A 15518-nucleotide genomic window follows, 5' to 3' on the forward strand; every position below is an offset into this window, starting at 1 on the left:
TCTGTGCGACCCCATAGACGGCAGCCCACCAGGCTCCCCCGTCCCCGGGATTCTCCAGGCAAGAACACTGGAGTGGGTTGCCATTTCCTTCTCCAATGCAGGAAAGTGAAAAGCGAAAGTCAAGTCGCTCAGTCGTGTCCGACTTTTAGCGACCCCATGGACTGCAGCCTACCAGGCTCCTCCATCCATGGGATTTTCCAGGCAAGAGTACTGGAGTGGGGTGCCATTGCCTTCTCCTTCCAGGCTGAGTGCCTACAATGTGTCAGGAACCGTGCTGCTCACTCCCCAACAAGGCCTCGGCACGGGTGGCCTTGCGGCCAATGAGGAAACAGAGGCATGGGGCAGGGAGGTGCCTTTCTGACGATGCCTCAAGTCAGCACTGGGTGGATTTGAATCCCCGCGGTCCGACTCCAGAATCTAACTCCTCTCCCACTTGACTTTACTGAGGAACTCCCATCTCACCAGAGATACCTCATCACCCCACCCCCTGACCTCAAACTCAAAAAAAGTCATTCCACTCTGGAGAGAGCTCGTGGTGGAGACAGGGTCACTGCTATCCCTATGGGGTCGGGACTAGCCCGGGTCCCACTTTCCGGAGGAGAAGACGGAGGCTCAGAGACCAAGAGTCAATTGCCTCCCAAACACCCAGGTGATGCTGGGAACTGAAGGCAAGTCTCTCCGGACCTCAGGCCGAGCAGTTCCCTGAGGCTAGGTCAAACCCGGCAGGAGGTCCTGGAGGTGGAGGGGGGCGGTCAAAGGGCGGGGCTGGCGCCCAGGGGAGGTCGCGGCCCCCTCACCTTCTCGCTGCTGCTGCTGCAGGAGGGGCGGCGGCTGGGGGACGCTGTGCGCGATGGGCGTGATGGCCGCTGTGGGGTACATGGCTGCAGAGACCGGGAGCGAGACATAGGGCGGAACGGGCGTGAGGCCAGTGGGCGCATGGGGCGGGGCTAAGACTGAGGGGGCGAGGTCACAGCCTAGGGTGGGGCCAAAATGGGTCTTGGGACGGTGGAGGGGGGTGGTCACAGGGGAGAGTTGGTCTGAGGGAAGTACTAAGACCTTAGTACAGGGAAGAGTAGAAGGGAAAGAGGTCATATTCGAAGGGTGGGGCCATGGCTGAGGGCAGAGCCAAGGCCAGATTTTAGGAAGAAGGAGGGGGCGTGGTCACATGGGAGAGACAGTCTGAGGAAGAGGCCACGGCCACAGGAAGGAGTAGAGTGGACGCGGTGGTGGCTGAGGGTGGGGCCACGACAGGTCTTGGGAAGGTAGAGGGGGCGTGGTCACATGGGAGAGACGTATGAGGGAGGGAAGCGTTTAATGGGCGGGGCCATATCTGAGGGGTGGGGGACCATGGCTGAGGGCGGAGCCAATGCCCGGTCTTGGGAAGAATGAGGGGGCATGGTCACACTGGAGAGCGGGTCCGAGCAGGACACGACAAGCGGGACCAAAGGCAGGTTATGAGGGGCAGGGCCAAATGTCGAAGGAGGGTGAGGCGGGGGCCAAGCCACAAAGTAGGAGGTATGGCTAGACAGAAGAGGCAAGGTAGAATGAAGAGGGCGGCCCTGAGGGGTGGAACCAGATCTAAGTGCAGCTAGGTGCGTGGAGTGGCTAGTCCAGGGAGGAAACTGAGGGCGGGGGGGTTGGGGGGGGTGCCACGCGTCGGGGTGCCCCACTGCCTCCCTACCTGTGTACTGCTGGACTCCAGAGAAGGCAGGATGGAGGGTCTCGGCTACCGTCGGACTCTGAGCTGAGGGGCAGACGGAGGGGCTTAGTGGGGCGGGGGCAGCAGAAGTCTTCCATCCACCCCACAGCATCCACCCCGGCTTCATTTCTGCATAAACATTTTATAGGTATGACCCTCATTCCACAGGTGAGGAAAACTGAAGCTCAGGGAACCTCTTACAGGTGGGAAAACAGCAGCTGGCACAGGGCCACTCAACTCGAATCCAGTTTTCTCAGACTCCAGAGAGGTTTAACTCCCAACTCTTTGTCCCCATCCAGACCCCCTTGCTCCTCCCCCTTTTTTCTCTGGATTCTCTAGGGCTCCAGGTCTCTGCTCCTGATCACCACCCATTCACATCTCTTCCTCCTTTTCCCTCCCCACACCTTGATCAGACAGCCTATGGATCCCCTATGTGACTGTGACCTTCCGATAGTCCCTAGTGGAGGACACAGGGGGAGGAGAGGGCTTGTCAAGGCAACTAAAAATCTCCTTGAATGGAGAGAGGTTGTTAGAAGATAGGGTAGTGAGGGCAGAGAGATAAGCCAGTAAAGGGGTCACATGAATGAATTACTTCGTAGTAATGGAACAGTGCTGTATGTTGATTGTGGTGGTGGTTACACAAAACTATACCTGTGATGAAATGACATAAAATGAACGAACCACACACACAGACACAAGTGCCTGTAAACAGTGAAGTCTGAACAGGGTCTCCAACACCTGTTCAGTTCATTGTACTGTACTGATGCCAGTTTCCTAGTTTCGACAACATACTGTTGTTACGTAAGGTGTTAGCATCCGGAGACACTGGGTGAGGGGTAACCAGGACCTCTCTGTACTATGTTTGAAACTCCCTGTGAGCACCAATTATTACAAAATAAAAATAAACAGATTCTCAGTGGTGGAAACCCAGATGACAAACTTCACCTAAGCAAGGTGTGGGAAGACATTTGCCTTGAAATCAGGGTATAGGGTAGAGAAAGGTGAGACCTCTGCTTCAGTAGGGCAGAGTCCAGTGCCACAAATCTGTGCATGGTCAATCCTGGATGAATGAATGAATGAATATGGGCACTGATCCCAAATGGTAACAATTAATAGTGAAGATTGATGGCACCCTTCTTGGTACCAGGAGATGGGTTAGCATCTTACAGACTGATTGCCTCATCAGAGCAACATCATGAGATGAATGATACTATCTGTCCCATTTTCCAGATGAGCAAATTGAGGCTCTGAGATGTAAAGAAACTCCCCACAAGGGCCACTGAATTGGAATTTGAATCCAGGAAGGTCTGACTGCAAACTTCCTATGTTTAACCCCCTTCTCTGTGCCCATGTGTGTGTGTGTGCTTAATTGCTCAGTCGTTTCTGACTCTTTGGGACCCCACAGACTGTAGCCCTTTAGGCTCCTTTGTCCATGGGGATTCTCCAGACAAGAATACTGGAGTGGGTTGGCATGCCCTCCTCCAAGGGATCTTCCCAACCCAGGGATTGAACCCAGGTCTCCTGCATTGCAGGCAGATTCTTTACTGTCTAAGCCACCAGGGAAGCCCATGAATACTGGAGTGAGTAGCCTATCCCTTCTCCAGGGGATCTTCCTGACCCAGGAATCAAACCGGGGTCTCCTGCATTGCAGGTGGATTCTTTACCAGCTGAACTACCAGGGAAGCCCCTCTGCACCCATAGCTAGTATCTATTAACCTAAGAGTCCCTGCTTCCTGTACTTTTGTTCCCTGGACACCAAGGCAAAGGGATTCATGCTTGTCCCAGGGACACCCTCCCTGTCCCCTGCCACTCTCCTCGGCCCCAAGGGACCACCCAAGTTACCTGGGTAGGGCACAAGGCCATTGGCATATACAGTTTCTAGGGCAGGGTGCCCGCCAGGGAAGGGCACGACACCTGCGAAGCCGTTGGTGATGGGGGCCACGAGGCCGGGCACGGTGGCGGTGCCGAGCAGCGGGGGCGAATGCAGTCCTGGGGAGTGGAAGAGCATCATGGGTAGCCTTAGCCCCAGCTAAGGCTAAGAGTCATAGCCCCGGCTCTGCCCCCCAGCTGTGGGCCCCTGGCAGACTCTCACCAGAGGCAGGGGCGATGGGCGTGGCAGGCAGCCCGTTAAGGCTGACAGCGCCAATCTGCTGGATGTGGCAGGGTGAGAAGGCCACGCCGGGGCTCAGGTAGCTGCCTGATGTGGACAGGACCGTCGTCTGCTGCTGCATGAGCTGGGGGTGGAGAGGGAGTCAGGTACACAGTCCAAGTGGCACCTGGCCTTAGAGCATGGCTCATGGGGTTGAGGGGCCAGTCCTCCAGAAACAGGGGCAGGGGGTCAGGCCAGGTATCTTGGCTCAGGTTGGGTTAGGGCTCAGTTAGGAATTGGGGCTTAGCCTGGGATCAAGGCTCAGCATAGGATCAGGGCTCAGACTATGTTCAAGGATCATTTAGGAATCAGAGCTCAGCCAGGGACTGGAGCTCAGTCTATGATCAGAACTTAGTCTGGGACCAGGGCTCAGCCAATGTTTTTTTATGTGTTCTGCTTGTTTTGGTTTTGCCATGCATACGGCATGTGGGATCTTATTTCCCCAGCCAGGGATCGAACCTGCGTGCTGTGCACTGGAGGCATGGAGGCATGGCAACTTCCAGGGAAGTCCCAAGCTCAGCCAATGTTGAACTCACTCAGGGCTGGGTCTCAGTTTGGAGTTAGCCTGGAGGTTTAGCTAGAATTGGGGCTTATCTAGATTTGGGGAACAGCCAGGATCTGGGGGTCAACCCAAGACTGGGTCTTGATTTGACATTCACCCAGGGTTGTGGCTCAGGCTGGATTTGGTGGCCGAGCCTGGGGTCCTGTCAGTTGGGGTTCAGCTTGGGCTCAGAGCATAGTTCATGGTGGGGGGCTAAGCTGGGGTTGAGATCAGGAAGTGGACTGGATCTGGGGACTTAGCCATAACCAGAATAAGGCCATGAGTCAGAGATTGGGCAAGAGAAACAGAAAGATAGCACTCAGAAAGAAACAGAAAGAGGCACTCGACAGAGACTAGATGGAGAAAGAGAGAGAGAGACACTGAGCTAGGCCCTCAAAACAGTGGTGTCAGGAGCCCCACTGGAGACAGGAGTGTGTCCGCCGTTCACTCACAGCCTGGGCGTAGGCACTGTAGGGGCTGAAGGGCAGGGTGAGGGATGGAGTCAGGATGCCCAGCTGGCCCACCATCTGCTGCATGCGCCTCAGCGTCCGCTCCTTGTCTGTGTCGGCAAACTTGACCACCAGGCTGGAGGAGGCACCCTGCAAGGGCAGCCGCAAGCAGGGAAGGAAAGAAGGGGGACATTGCCAGGACTCTGAGGTACCTTGGGGGGAGTGTAGGGGTGTAGGTGGCAGCAGCTATCAGCCCCTCCCTCAAGGTCCCAGGGGCCGCAGTGAGACTAGTCTGGAGATCAGCATCCTGGGTCTCGCACTTGACCTTGTAGGCTGCCATGCACACAAGTGGGGCACCCACTTGTCTAGTGGGGGCTGCCTCTGGGAAGCAGAGGAGGACCTGACTGTCAGCCATACTTTCAAAAAAGATGGAGAACCCAAGTGCTGGAGAGGAACAATGAAGGCCCATACAGAGGATTCTATAGCTGCCCACACCTGAGAACAGGTGAGGTTCCAATCATTTGAGAAACTGAATACCTCCTTTGATGGGGAGCTCACTACCTCTCCACTCACCAGCTCCATCAGTGGACAGCTCTGAGCAGGAGAAAGCTTGACCTTGGATTGAGTTGATTCCTCCCTCTCCAGGGACTAGAACTGATGCCCAATGACCCAGAGAGCAAGAGAAGGGAGGATCTGAGACTGCCCTGCTCTTCATACCATGTTGCAGAACAACAGAAAGGAGAGTGGGTTCCCCAAGGCCTGTCTTCCCTGCGGCAGATTCGGACATTTTTGTACAGTGATGGAGGCTCCCAGGGCCACTTTTCTGGGTGGCAGGGCCACCCCCAAGACCCCAGTGGTCTCCTCCAGCCTCTCACGGCTGCAGGCCCACCAGCTCCCAGCTCTAGACTTGCCGCCTGCCTATCTCCCACACTGGCCCCACGGAGACATTTCCAAATGGCCTGCCCCTTCCTTCTCCTGGGGATACCCTGGGAGGCTCCCCATTGCCCTGGGAGGAATCCCAAGCTTCTTGGCTTTGAACTGCAGGCCCCTCCAGCCCCATCCCCTCCTGTTCCTCTGGGGCTCACACACATCTGCACACACACATGCATTCCACCCACAGTGACTCACACCCATCATCCACACTCATACACATACATACACTCAATAATACATGCACATATACTCACACACACATGTACACACATATTTGTCTACATTCACACACATGTGCTCACCCCTCCACACATACTCACACACTCTTACAGATGCACACACATGCACTCATTCCCCCCATATCACTGGGGCACACTCACACACAAACACACATGTGCACTTACCTATATAACTTACATATGTGCACTCACATGAGCACACCCACTCAACACACTTGCATGCATGCAGTCACAGCATATACATGTGCATATGCATCAGCATACATGTGAACATTCATGTGCACACTGACACCCACCTACTCACAACCACACACTCACATACAGGCATGGAAGCACACTCTCAGGCACATGCACATGTGTGCACACCAACACACACACTGGCCCACACATACTCACACATGGGCAGCCAAACACTGGCAGGACATTCTGCATAGTCTACACTTGCACGCTCACACACACACACAAATACATACATATACCCAGTCATACCACCATCAGAGATGCACTTCTTTCTCCCTACCCTGTCCCCTCTCTGAAGAAGGGCCAGGGGTTACCAGATGGCTGGGATGGTCAGGCCAGGCTCCTCCCCCTTGCCTACCCTGACCCAAATTGCCCAGGGCAGCTCTGACTTACCGGCATGGTCTGGCTGCCGTGCAGAGCGTGTATGGCCGCCTGAGCCTCGGTGTGGGAGGAGAACTTCACGAAGGCACAGCCTGCTCCAAGAGAAGGGGAGGGGTGAGGGGACACAGGAGAGGGGCTGGCAGCCCTGCACAGCAGGTCAGCATGGACATGGGCAGCCCACAGGTTGGACAACAGAGAGACAGGCAGCCATATGTTCAGACATACAGTGGGACAACAAAGAACCAGACAGTAAGACAACTGTTTGTCCAACACATCATCAGAGGGTGTGAGATGGTGCCCAGGGTAGGGAGGCAGGAACTGCCCATTAGAACAAGTGAAGGGGACAGGATTAGAGAACACCCACCAGCCACCAATACCACAAGATCCAGAGTTGTAATCAGGCAGAATTAAAGTGACAAACCATCAGACACAGAGAGAGATATGGACACACTCGGGCAGAGGTACACTCAGACCCAGATGGATACGCCCATGTGACCAGAGTTGGATAGATGGGGATGAAGAGTCATCGGGCAAGGGCAGAATCAGGCAGACAGACAACCAGAGACCACCAGACACAGGCAGATCCAGACAGATGGTCATAGGATACAGTTCCAGACAGAGGGCTATGGAAGGGTCACACAAATTTGGGGGAGAGGAGTGAAGACATCCTGGAATTCAATAATGATGACAGTTGCACAGTTCTGTGAATTTTGTGAAGCATTTCACTGTCCACTTTTTTTTCCCACTGTCCACTTTTAAAAGGTGAATTTTACAGTATATGTGTGTGTGTGTGTGTGTGTGTATAGTCAGTCTTGTCCAATTCTTTGTGACTCTCTGTACTGTAGCCTGCCAGGCTCCTCTGTCCATGGGATTTCCCAGGCAAGAATACTGGAGTGGGTTGTCATTTCCCCCTCCAGGGGATCTTCCTGACTCATGGATCAAACCCACGTCTCTTGCGCCTCCTGCCTTGGCAGTATGTGATTACAGTATGTGACCATATCTCAATTTTTAGAAAAGAGCCAGGCAAATAAATAGACAGGGACCATCAAATATATTCGGTCCTAGTAAGATCAAGTCACAAGGGCAGAGACAGGCCAGTTCTGGACAGATAAACCTGAACAAGTAGAATCAGGTAGACAGAGATCACCAGACACCTGAAGACCCAAACAGAGCAGACCAGAAAACAAGTTGCTGGAGATCATAAAACAATCATTCCTGGATGGTACAACCTTATAGGAACGGTGGAGCAAGTAGGATCAGGTACACCGACAGTCCAGGAGACACAGGCAAATCGAGACAGAAAGTCTGATGGACACAGACACAGGAGGCAGCCCCGGATGTCCTGGGCCGGCGAGTGGGACCAGGTGAGACTAGAGGGCCTCTGCTCGCCCCGCCCCTGGGCCAGCCCCGTCCTTTTGTGTGCCTAGAGGAACCCCATCCGGCCGGCCTGCTTGCCACGTGCCAGGCCACGCCCACTGCGGGCCAGTCCCTCCCCACAAGCCCGGCCCCGCCCCCCGGATCCAGCCTCCCTCTCCGGGGCCCGCGCCGACCCATCCCACCAGCCGCGCCCTCCTATAGTCCCGCCCCCAGAGCTAGCCCCGCCCCCAGCCGGTCACCTTTGCTGCTGCCGTCAGGTCCCCGGAGCACGGTGCACTCGTCGATGACCCCGAAGGGCTGGAACAGCCGCAGCACGTCCTCTTCTGACTGCTGCTTGTTCAGCATCCCCACAAACAGCTTCCGGTCCCCTGTGGGAGGAAACACCACCTCAGCCAAGTCCTAGCCTCCGGGAACTTCCGCATCCCTCCAGCAGAAAGCGGAGGCACCGGGGCGTGGAGTGGGGCCCCTGGACCTCCCCGGGGCCCTCTTCTACGCGTGTGAAGGAGGACGCAGCCTCGCGCTTTCCCTGCCTTCTCACCCGCCCACGTCCCTGAGGCCTACCACCTCATTCAGTGCCCTCTGCCTAGAATGCCCTCTCTGCCCAACTGCTCCCCATTCTAGGCAAAACGGCTACTCCCGCCTCTGTATTCCTCCCACCTCTCTGAGTTCTTCAGAAAGCCCACACACAGTACTAGGGTCTATGCCTTGCCTGGCCTGGGTCTATGTCTGTCTGCCATCTAAATTTTCTAGGCAGGGGTGAGCACTGAGGGTGCCTGCATTCTCACAGTACCCAGCAGAGCTCCCCATCGGACTTTCCCAGGGCTCCGGAGAAGCCAAAAAATCAATGTCTGATGAGTGAATAAAGGCATGTGTGTGCAGAAGACCAGTTGTCTGGGGAGCCTGGGATTGGCTGGAAGCCTGGCTGGGACCTGCCCAAGCCTAAGGCCAGGGGCCAGTCTGGCCCAGCCTCTCCCATGTGAGGGACTAGAGCCCTCTCCCGCCTCCCGGGGGAGTTGCACTGCTCTCCTGTAATCAGGGACCAGGCAGCTTCCTCTGTGAGGAATGGTGAGTTGGGTTGCTATGGAAACCCGTTCTCTGGCAGCTGTCATTCATGGGGGTGGGAGGGAGAGAGAGGGACAGGGAGAGACCAAGAGACAGAGATAGGCAAAGAGAGAAACAAGAAGAGACAAAGAGAGACACACAGAGAGGCTCTGAGAGAACCAGAGAGATAGGAGGAGAGAAAAAGATGAGAGAGAAACAGATAGAGAGGGAGATAGAGATTGAGAGAGAGACAAAGAGAGACAGACAGAGATGAAAACATGCAGAGCCCCCTCTCCAATCCCTAACCTTCAATGGAAGCCAGGCTGAGAGTGTGAAAATGGGCTCCCAGCCCAGATGGGCTTTACCACGCTCCTATGCATACACAGAGGTCCTAACAGCCCTGCCCCACACACCATTTCCAAGGCTGAGTGCTCTCCTTCAGGCCCGTAATCCATCTGAGATGGGGAGGAGGGGTCAAAGTATCTAAGAATGGCTAGTCTTGGATCCCATGGGGGACAGTCAAGCATCTCCTGATGGCACACACCCATCCTGAGGTCCAACTTCATGTAGACACAAGACAGAGCCTGCACACCCACACTCCCAGCCTAGAACAGTCAAGCACACATGCTTGCACATATACACCTACGCACCTATGCACAGCCCAGGCACACAGATGTGCACACAGACAGGCACTGAACCAGCCAGAAAACACATGCCTATGTGCACACACCCATACACATCTGCACACAGGCATGCCCAGGAATGCATGCTCACATACACACATATGCACTGGCTCATATATCCAATTGAGCACACACACAACCCAGAAAGCCATCCATAGTCCTTTGGGGTCCCCCAGTGCCTCTGCATCTGAAGATATCCATCATTGCAACCTGAAATGAATCAGGTATTTCAAGTTCTAGGGGAAAGCAGCAGGGCCTGGCCATACCCTCCACAGCTGGGCCTGTGGCCCTGCAGTTAGGAGGGACCCATGCCTTCCTTCTCTATCACCTTGCCCCACCCTCGCAGGGGCCTCTGCCTCTCCCACCACCTTTTGTGCAAGGGTTTCCCTCCTCCCGTTCCTCCATCAACCCACAGTCTGGCAGCCATGGAGAGATGACAACTACCTCCACGGCTTTCGCTGTCCGCAGGCTTCACCTGGATTGGTCGCGCCATCTGTGAAGAGAAGGGGAGGGAGGTCAAGGTGGACAGTGTGGGCAGCATGGTGGGAGCTTCTTCTGGGCCCTGCCAGGCACTCCTGCCCACTTCCCCAGCCTCAGCATCCCACCAGCTTCTGGCAGCAACCAGCACCTCAGTCACCACTGGGTATGACCAACTCAGTCACACCAAATGACACATGGTCCTACCTCCAGGGCTTTACTCTTGCTACCTGGAAAACTCCTACTTTGCCTTCAAGCCCCAGGAACAATACCCCTTAATCCAGGAAGTCTCTCTGCTGCACCCACCCCTCCTCCCCAAAGTTTGATAGATTGCTTGCCAAGATGGCACAACTCCTGTGGTCCCTGTATATAATGGGATATTGTGGCTCCTCTCATTGAGAACTGGAGTCTGTTTCTTTACCTCTTCTATCTGGACTTGGCCATGCAACTTGTTTTGACCAATAGAATATAGTGGAAGTGAAGTAGTGGGAGTTCCAAGCCTTGGCCTCAAGAGACTTGGCCATCTTGGAACCCTGGAAATTTCAGGGTGGACAATTCCAGGTGACTCACTGGAGGATATGATATCTCATGGACAGAGATGCCCTGCTGACAGCTCATGGGGGTCCCAGCCCAGCTAACCCCAGTCAATCCCCAATTGACTACAGCTGCATGAATGACTCAGGATGAATCAGCCAAATTGTCCAGTTAAGCCCACCCTGGGCTTGCCAACCCATGGAATCATGAATAAATAAAACGGTTGAGGCAGCTTATTACTCAGCAGCAGCTGACTGGTACTCCAAGGCAGCTAGTTTTAGCCAGCCCCCTGAGCCACAAGTCAGGAGAACTGTCATACTTGAATGGACCAGCCTTCAATCTGGCCTCATTGTTCTGGACATGTCTGTCCACCACCCTCCAGCACTGAAACTGGAAGAAACCAATGAACTATTCAGTGGAAGAAATTCTTCCCTAACTCCAGCTCCTGCAACTTACCCAGTCCTGGGTATGAGCTAATGCAAGTATTTCAGAACAGACTTGAGGGATGTGGGGTTGGGTGGCATTTACTTCTCTCTTGGCTCTAGGACAGAATCTTCTTCCCAACCCGGTGTCTCTGGTAAACTGTTCATCCCAGTTCAAAAGCCCCCAGGCAGGCAATCCTTCCACCTTTTGGGGCCTCCTCCTCTCTCTGCCTCAGGGCAGGAGGTGTCTCCATGTTTCTGCTTCCCTCCAGACTGAGACCATCACATTACTCCCCATCCTTCAGGGCAGGGTACAGGAGAGAATCAGAGGAGTTTGCTGAACTGAAGTGACCAGAAGGAAGTGGTCAACACCTGCCATCATAGAAAGGCTCCTGGTCCCTCTCCACCAGGCCTGGGGTCGGAACGAGTGCTGGTCCCAGCCCCCCTCCCAAGTCAGTCTTGGAGTAGATCCCCACAGCCATTCGGAGGTACTTGATGATACTTGATAAGTGTCTTCTAATCACAACACAGCTGCCAGGCAAGTTTTCAGAGAGAGAGGCACAATTTTTACCCTGTTTTTTACGGATGTCAAATCAAGGCCTGAAGAGGTATTTTTCTGCTCCCCCTCCCCTGGTGGGCCCCCTCATCTGATATGCTCCCCCATTTCAAGTGTGTGTCTGAAGCATATATGGGCCTCCTCAATGTGAACTCAGCCTTGGGAGCCCCAGAACTCAAAGGGTTTCTATTTCCCCCATCTTGGCCCCCATTTCCCCCAGCGCAATCATCCTGCCACCCAACCACACCCTCAGAGGGACCCTGACCACCTGGGAAAGGCCCAACCACATCTCCCTTCCCCCACCACACACACATACACACAGACACACATATGCACGCGTGCGCGCGCACACTCATCTTGGACCCTCTTCACCTGGGTACCACACCCCTCTAGCTGGAGGCCTGAGGAGAGATTATTTCAACCATATGGGACCAGTTTCTGGGCTGAGGGCAGACTGAAGTGGTGAAGGGAGATGGGAGGGAGGGGGCACCTGGGCTCCAGTCTCCCTCTCTTCTACCTCTCCCACCCGCCTCCGCTGGCCCTCACCTCCTCCCTCCCTCCCAGCACCTTGGGCAGATGAGGATGGGGTTGCCATGGCAACGCTGATTCACCACACGGAAGCTGGCAATTGTTGTTGCCATGGAAACAGCCTCTTAGGGGCGAGCCCAGCTCCTGCCTTGCACAAAAGAGATATTTAAATATAATCTTCTGGAGATGGATGAGCCGAGGGAGGGAGCGAGGGAGGAGGACCACAGGGAGGGAACCTGCCCCCATCAGGGTACCCTCCACCTTTACACCGTTCTCTGGGTCTGGATACCTGCTTCCCATCTCCCCCCACCTGCTGCAGAGCCTGGGACCTTCCGCCTACTAGGAGGCCCCTTCCCCCTCCTGGGTCAGCTCAGCGAGAGGAAAGGGGTCCTGGCCTGGCTCTAAGAAGCCTGGTGGGCATCCCCTTCCTCTCCAGTCCCCCACTCGAAAGTCGAGGTTCTGAGGCCCGGCCATCCACATCCCGCAGACCCGCGCCTCGCCTTACCCACCGGCCTAGAGATGTGCGCTAGGCTGGCATCCATGTGCCGCCGCCCGCCCGGCTGGCCCTGAGAGCACAGGCGCGCACACGCGCGCACGCTCGGGCTCTGCGCCTCGCTCTCCGCTCTCCGCGCCCAACGCCCAGGCAATCCGCACGCCAGAGGCCGGGCCCTGCCCGCCCGAGCCGGGAGGAGGCGTGCCGGGGAGAGCTGGGTCTCCCCTCACCCCACCCCTCCTGTCGCCCCTGCCCACCCATCTGGCTCTGCCCACATCCTTCCGGCTCCCTCTCTCCATCTGTCCCACCAAGGTCTCTGCTGAATGCCCTTCCTCGCTCCTCTACCTTCCCTGGCTCCCCACTGTTGCATCCTTTCCCTTCCCTTTCCCTCCCTCTTTACACTTATTCAACAACATTCTCATGTGCTTCCAGCTGAGTAATTCTGCAACCTCAGGGAGCATTCCACTAGTAAGGCAGTGGGGGAAACAGAAGGATATGCAGTTATTTCCAGACTCATGGGGTCAAGTGCTGGGAGAGCCTAGAGCAGAGAACAGTGAAGAGCCAAAGACTTTCCTGGAGGTGCACTGAAATGGAAAATGTGCAGTGGGTTTTAAAGTATGAATAGGAGTTCATGGCAGGGTGAGGGGTGGTGAGGAACAAACTGGAGCAATACCTATGTCCATTGATTCATTTAATCTGCAAACAACTTTATGAAATGGAAACATACTCCTTTTAAAGATGGGCAAATCAAAAAGGGAGAGGAGAAAATCAGAAGCAGAGACCAGATCTCCTGCCAGTTTTCTCGGGGGAGTGGGGGTCTCTGAGAACCCAGCCATCCCTCCAGCCAAGGATCAGGTGGACTAGGGCTCTGGGTGGGCATACGTTAAGTGACTGGAATCCAGTCCTTGCTCTGCCACCCAGCTCTTGCTAAATGACTACAACCAAGCCATACACTGTTGGGAAAATAGGGTCCTTTATGTCTGACTTATGTATATGCTGCTGCTGCTGCTGCTAAGTCGCTTCAGTCATGTCCGACTCTGTGCGACCCCATAGATGGCAGGCCACCAGGCTCCCCCGTCCCTGGGATTCTCCAGGCAAGAATTCTGGAGTGGGTTGCCATTTCCTTCTCCAACGCATGAAAGTGAAAAGTGAAAGTGAAGTCACTCAATCGTGTCCGACTTTTAGTGACCCCATGGACTGCAGCCTACCAGGCTCCTCCGTCCATGGGATTTTCCAGGCAAGAGTACTGGAGTGGGGTGCCATTGCCTTCTCCATTATGTATATGAGAGATGAGGAAACTGATGCCACTTGGGGGAAGGACTGCAGGAAGACCCTTTGGTAGACAGGCTGGGGCCCCAAATATTCTCCTGGGTTTGCAAAGCTGTGCCTTTTGAAGGTGTGGGGGCCCAGAGAAAGCCCTGACTAGGTTGTTTCTGGATGGTGTGGAGGGGGATGAAGCAGGTGGACCCCTATCTGGGCTGTCTGGGCTAGCATTCCATGCTCTTCCTCTCTCATGCAAGCCCTTCTCCTGTTCTAGATTCTGCCGTGGCTCCCTATTGCCCTTGGGGTGGCGTGCCAACTCCTCATCCTGGCATCCGAGCCAACTTTGTTGCTCTGTCCCAACCATTCCTGCCCCTTTCTCCTCCCCCTCCCTGAGGACAATGGACTGGAGCACACCCCTGTGCACCCCATCCTTGCCCAACAAGCCCCTTGGAATGTAACCTCCCCCCGAGGCCTTCCCCTCCATCCTCCCTGCTTCAGTTGCTTTGCCCAGTCATTGCCTTGATGACAGCATCTCCCCCCACCCTTAGCACACATTCTGTTCCTCTCTAGGAGGGGTTTCCAGGGTCAGGGCTGAGGTGAGGGGCTCTAAGACCTCCTCCTGAGAAAGAACCAGCATAGGGTGCACAAGCGGCAAACAGGATGAGACAAGACAAGACCTATGGTTTCCAGACTCCTGTCCCACAGGCAAGAGTTGGGCAGGCGTGCTGGGCAGAGTGCCCGGCACGGGAAGTAACCCAAGAGCTTGTGCCAGGCGTGTCTGAGCTGTCCCCATTTCACGGGAGAACACGAGCTTGGGAAGAGACGTGACTGGCCAGAGTCCCACAGCTCGACTCCTGGGATGATGAGTTCATTCATTCGGCTGTGTATTTGCCAAGTGCATGCTCAGCCTCTGGTGTGTCCCAGCTCACAGGACCCTCAAACACACCACAAACCCATTTTACAGATGAGGACACTGAGGCCTCAAAAACCATATCCTGAGACACTTGGCTCCTCAGGGGCCTCCTGCTCACTCCCAGGACTGGCTTGACTCTGAGCCAAGTCATGAAATGTGGGGGTGGGTTCTGCAAAGGGACCACTTCAGATACCCCTATGTACACAGAAGGGGGTTCAGGGTTTCAGGGAGGGGCCTCTGGTGGGGTGCTCACAGTTTGACAAACTCAAACTCATCCCTTTCCAGAATGCTCCGATGCGCTGCATGGCTGCTCCCTGATCTGGCTCATCCCTCACTCCCAAGAGCTTCACAAAGAAAGAGATAGTGTTGCCTCAAATGGCCACCAGCCCCTTGCCATCCTCGAGGTGGGAACTGGACCTGTTGCCTTTTGTCGCCAGAGTGGGACTTTCTTCCATCCCCAGGATCCCCACCCTGGGTTTGACAGGCCAGCGGAGAATCCCTGTAACAATCGGAGGCGTCGGCCCCGTGTGGATTCCAGGGTCCTGTGGTCCATGCTGGGTTCTATTCTTGGATTCTGTTATTCATTGTAGGATCTTATTC

The 15518-nt window shown here is 55.1% G+C and overlaps 1 protein-coding gene across 12 annotated transcripts in view; it reads right to left on the reverse strand.

The window, feature by feature from the left end:
- Positions 1-15518, reverse strand: part of CELF5 (CUGBP Elav-like family member 5) — a 51448-nt gene that overhangs the window by 11498 nt on the left and 24432 nt on the right. For 7 of the 12 annotated variants that reach the window (XR_003035532.2, XM_024995026.2, XM_024995025.2 and 4 more), the window contains 8 exons: positions 10174-10225; positions 8248-8376; positions 6644-6723; positions 4842-4988; positions 3792-3933; positions 3542-3688; positions 1682-1744; positions 798-881 (listed from right to left, as the gene is read on the reverse strand). Coding sequence is in view for 11 of the 12 variants with exons in the window: in XM_024995026.2 (XP_024850794.1) it covers positions 798-881; positions 1682-1744; positions 3542-3688; positions 3792-3933; positions 4842-4988; positions 6644-6723; positions 8248-8376; positions 10174-10225 (844 nt within the window). In the remaining variant the exon portion in view is untranslated. Of the gene's footprint in view, positions 1-797; positions 882-1681; positions 1745-3541; positions 3689-3791; positions 3934-4841; positions 4989-6643; positions 6724-8247; positions 8377-10173; positions 10226-11199; positions 12267-12758; positions 13994-15518 lie in introns of those variants that run through there. The other 5 variants (XM_059888670.1, XM_059888669.1, XM_059888673.1 and 2 more) reach the window with 5 other exon arrangements.

This window comes from Bos taurus, chromosome 7, assembly GCF_002263795.3.
Source record: "Bos taurus isolate L1 Dominette 01449 registration number 42190680 breed Hereford chromosome 7, ARS-UCD2.0, whole genome shotgun sequence".
NCBI classification, from domain to species: Eukaryota; Metazoa; Chordata; class Mammalia; order Artiodactyla; family Bovidae; genus Bos; species Bos taurus.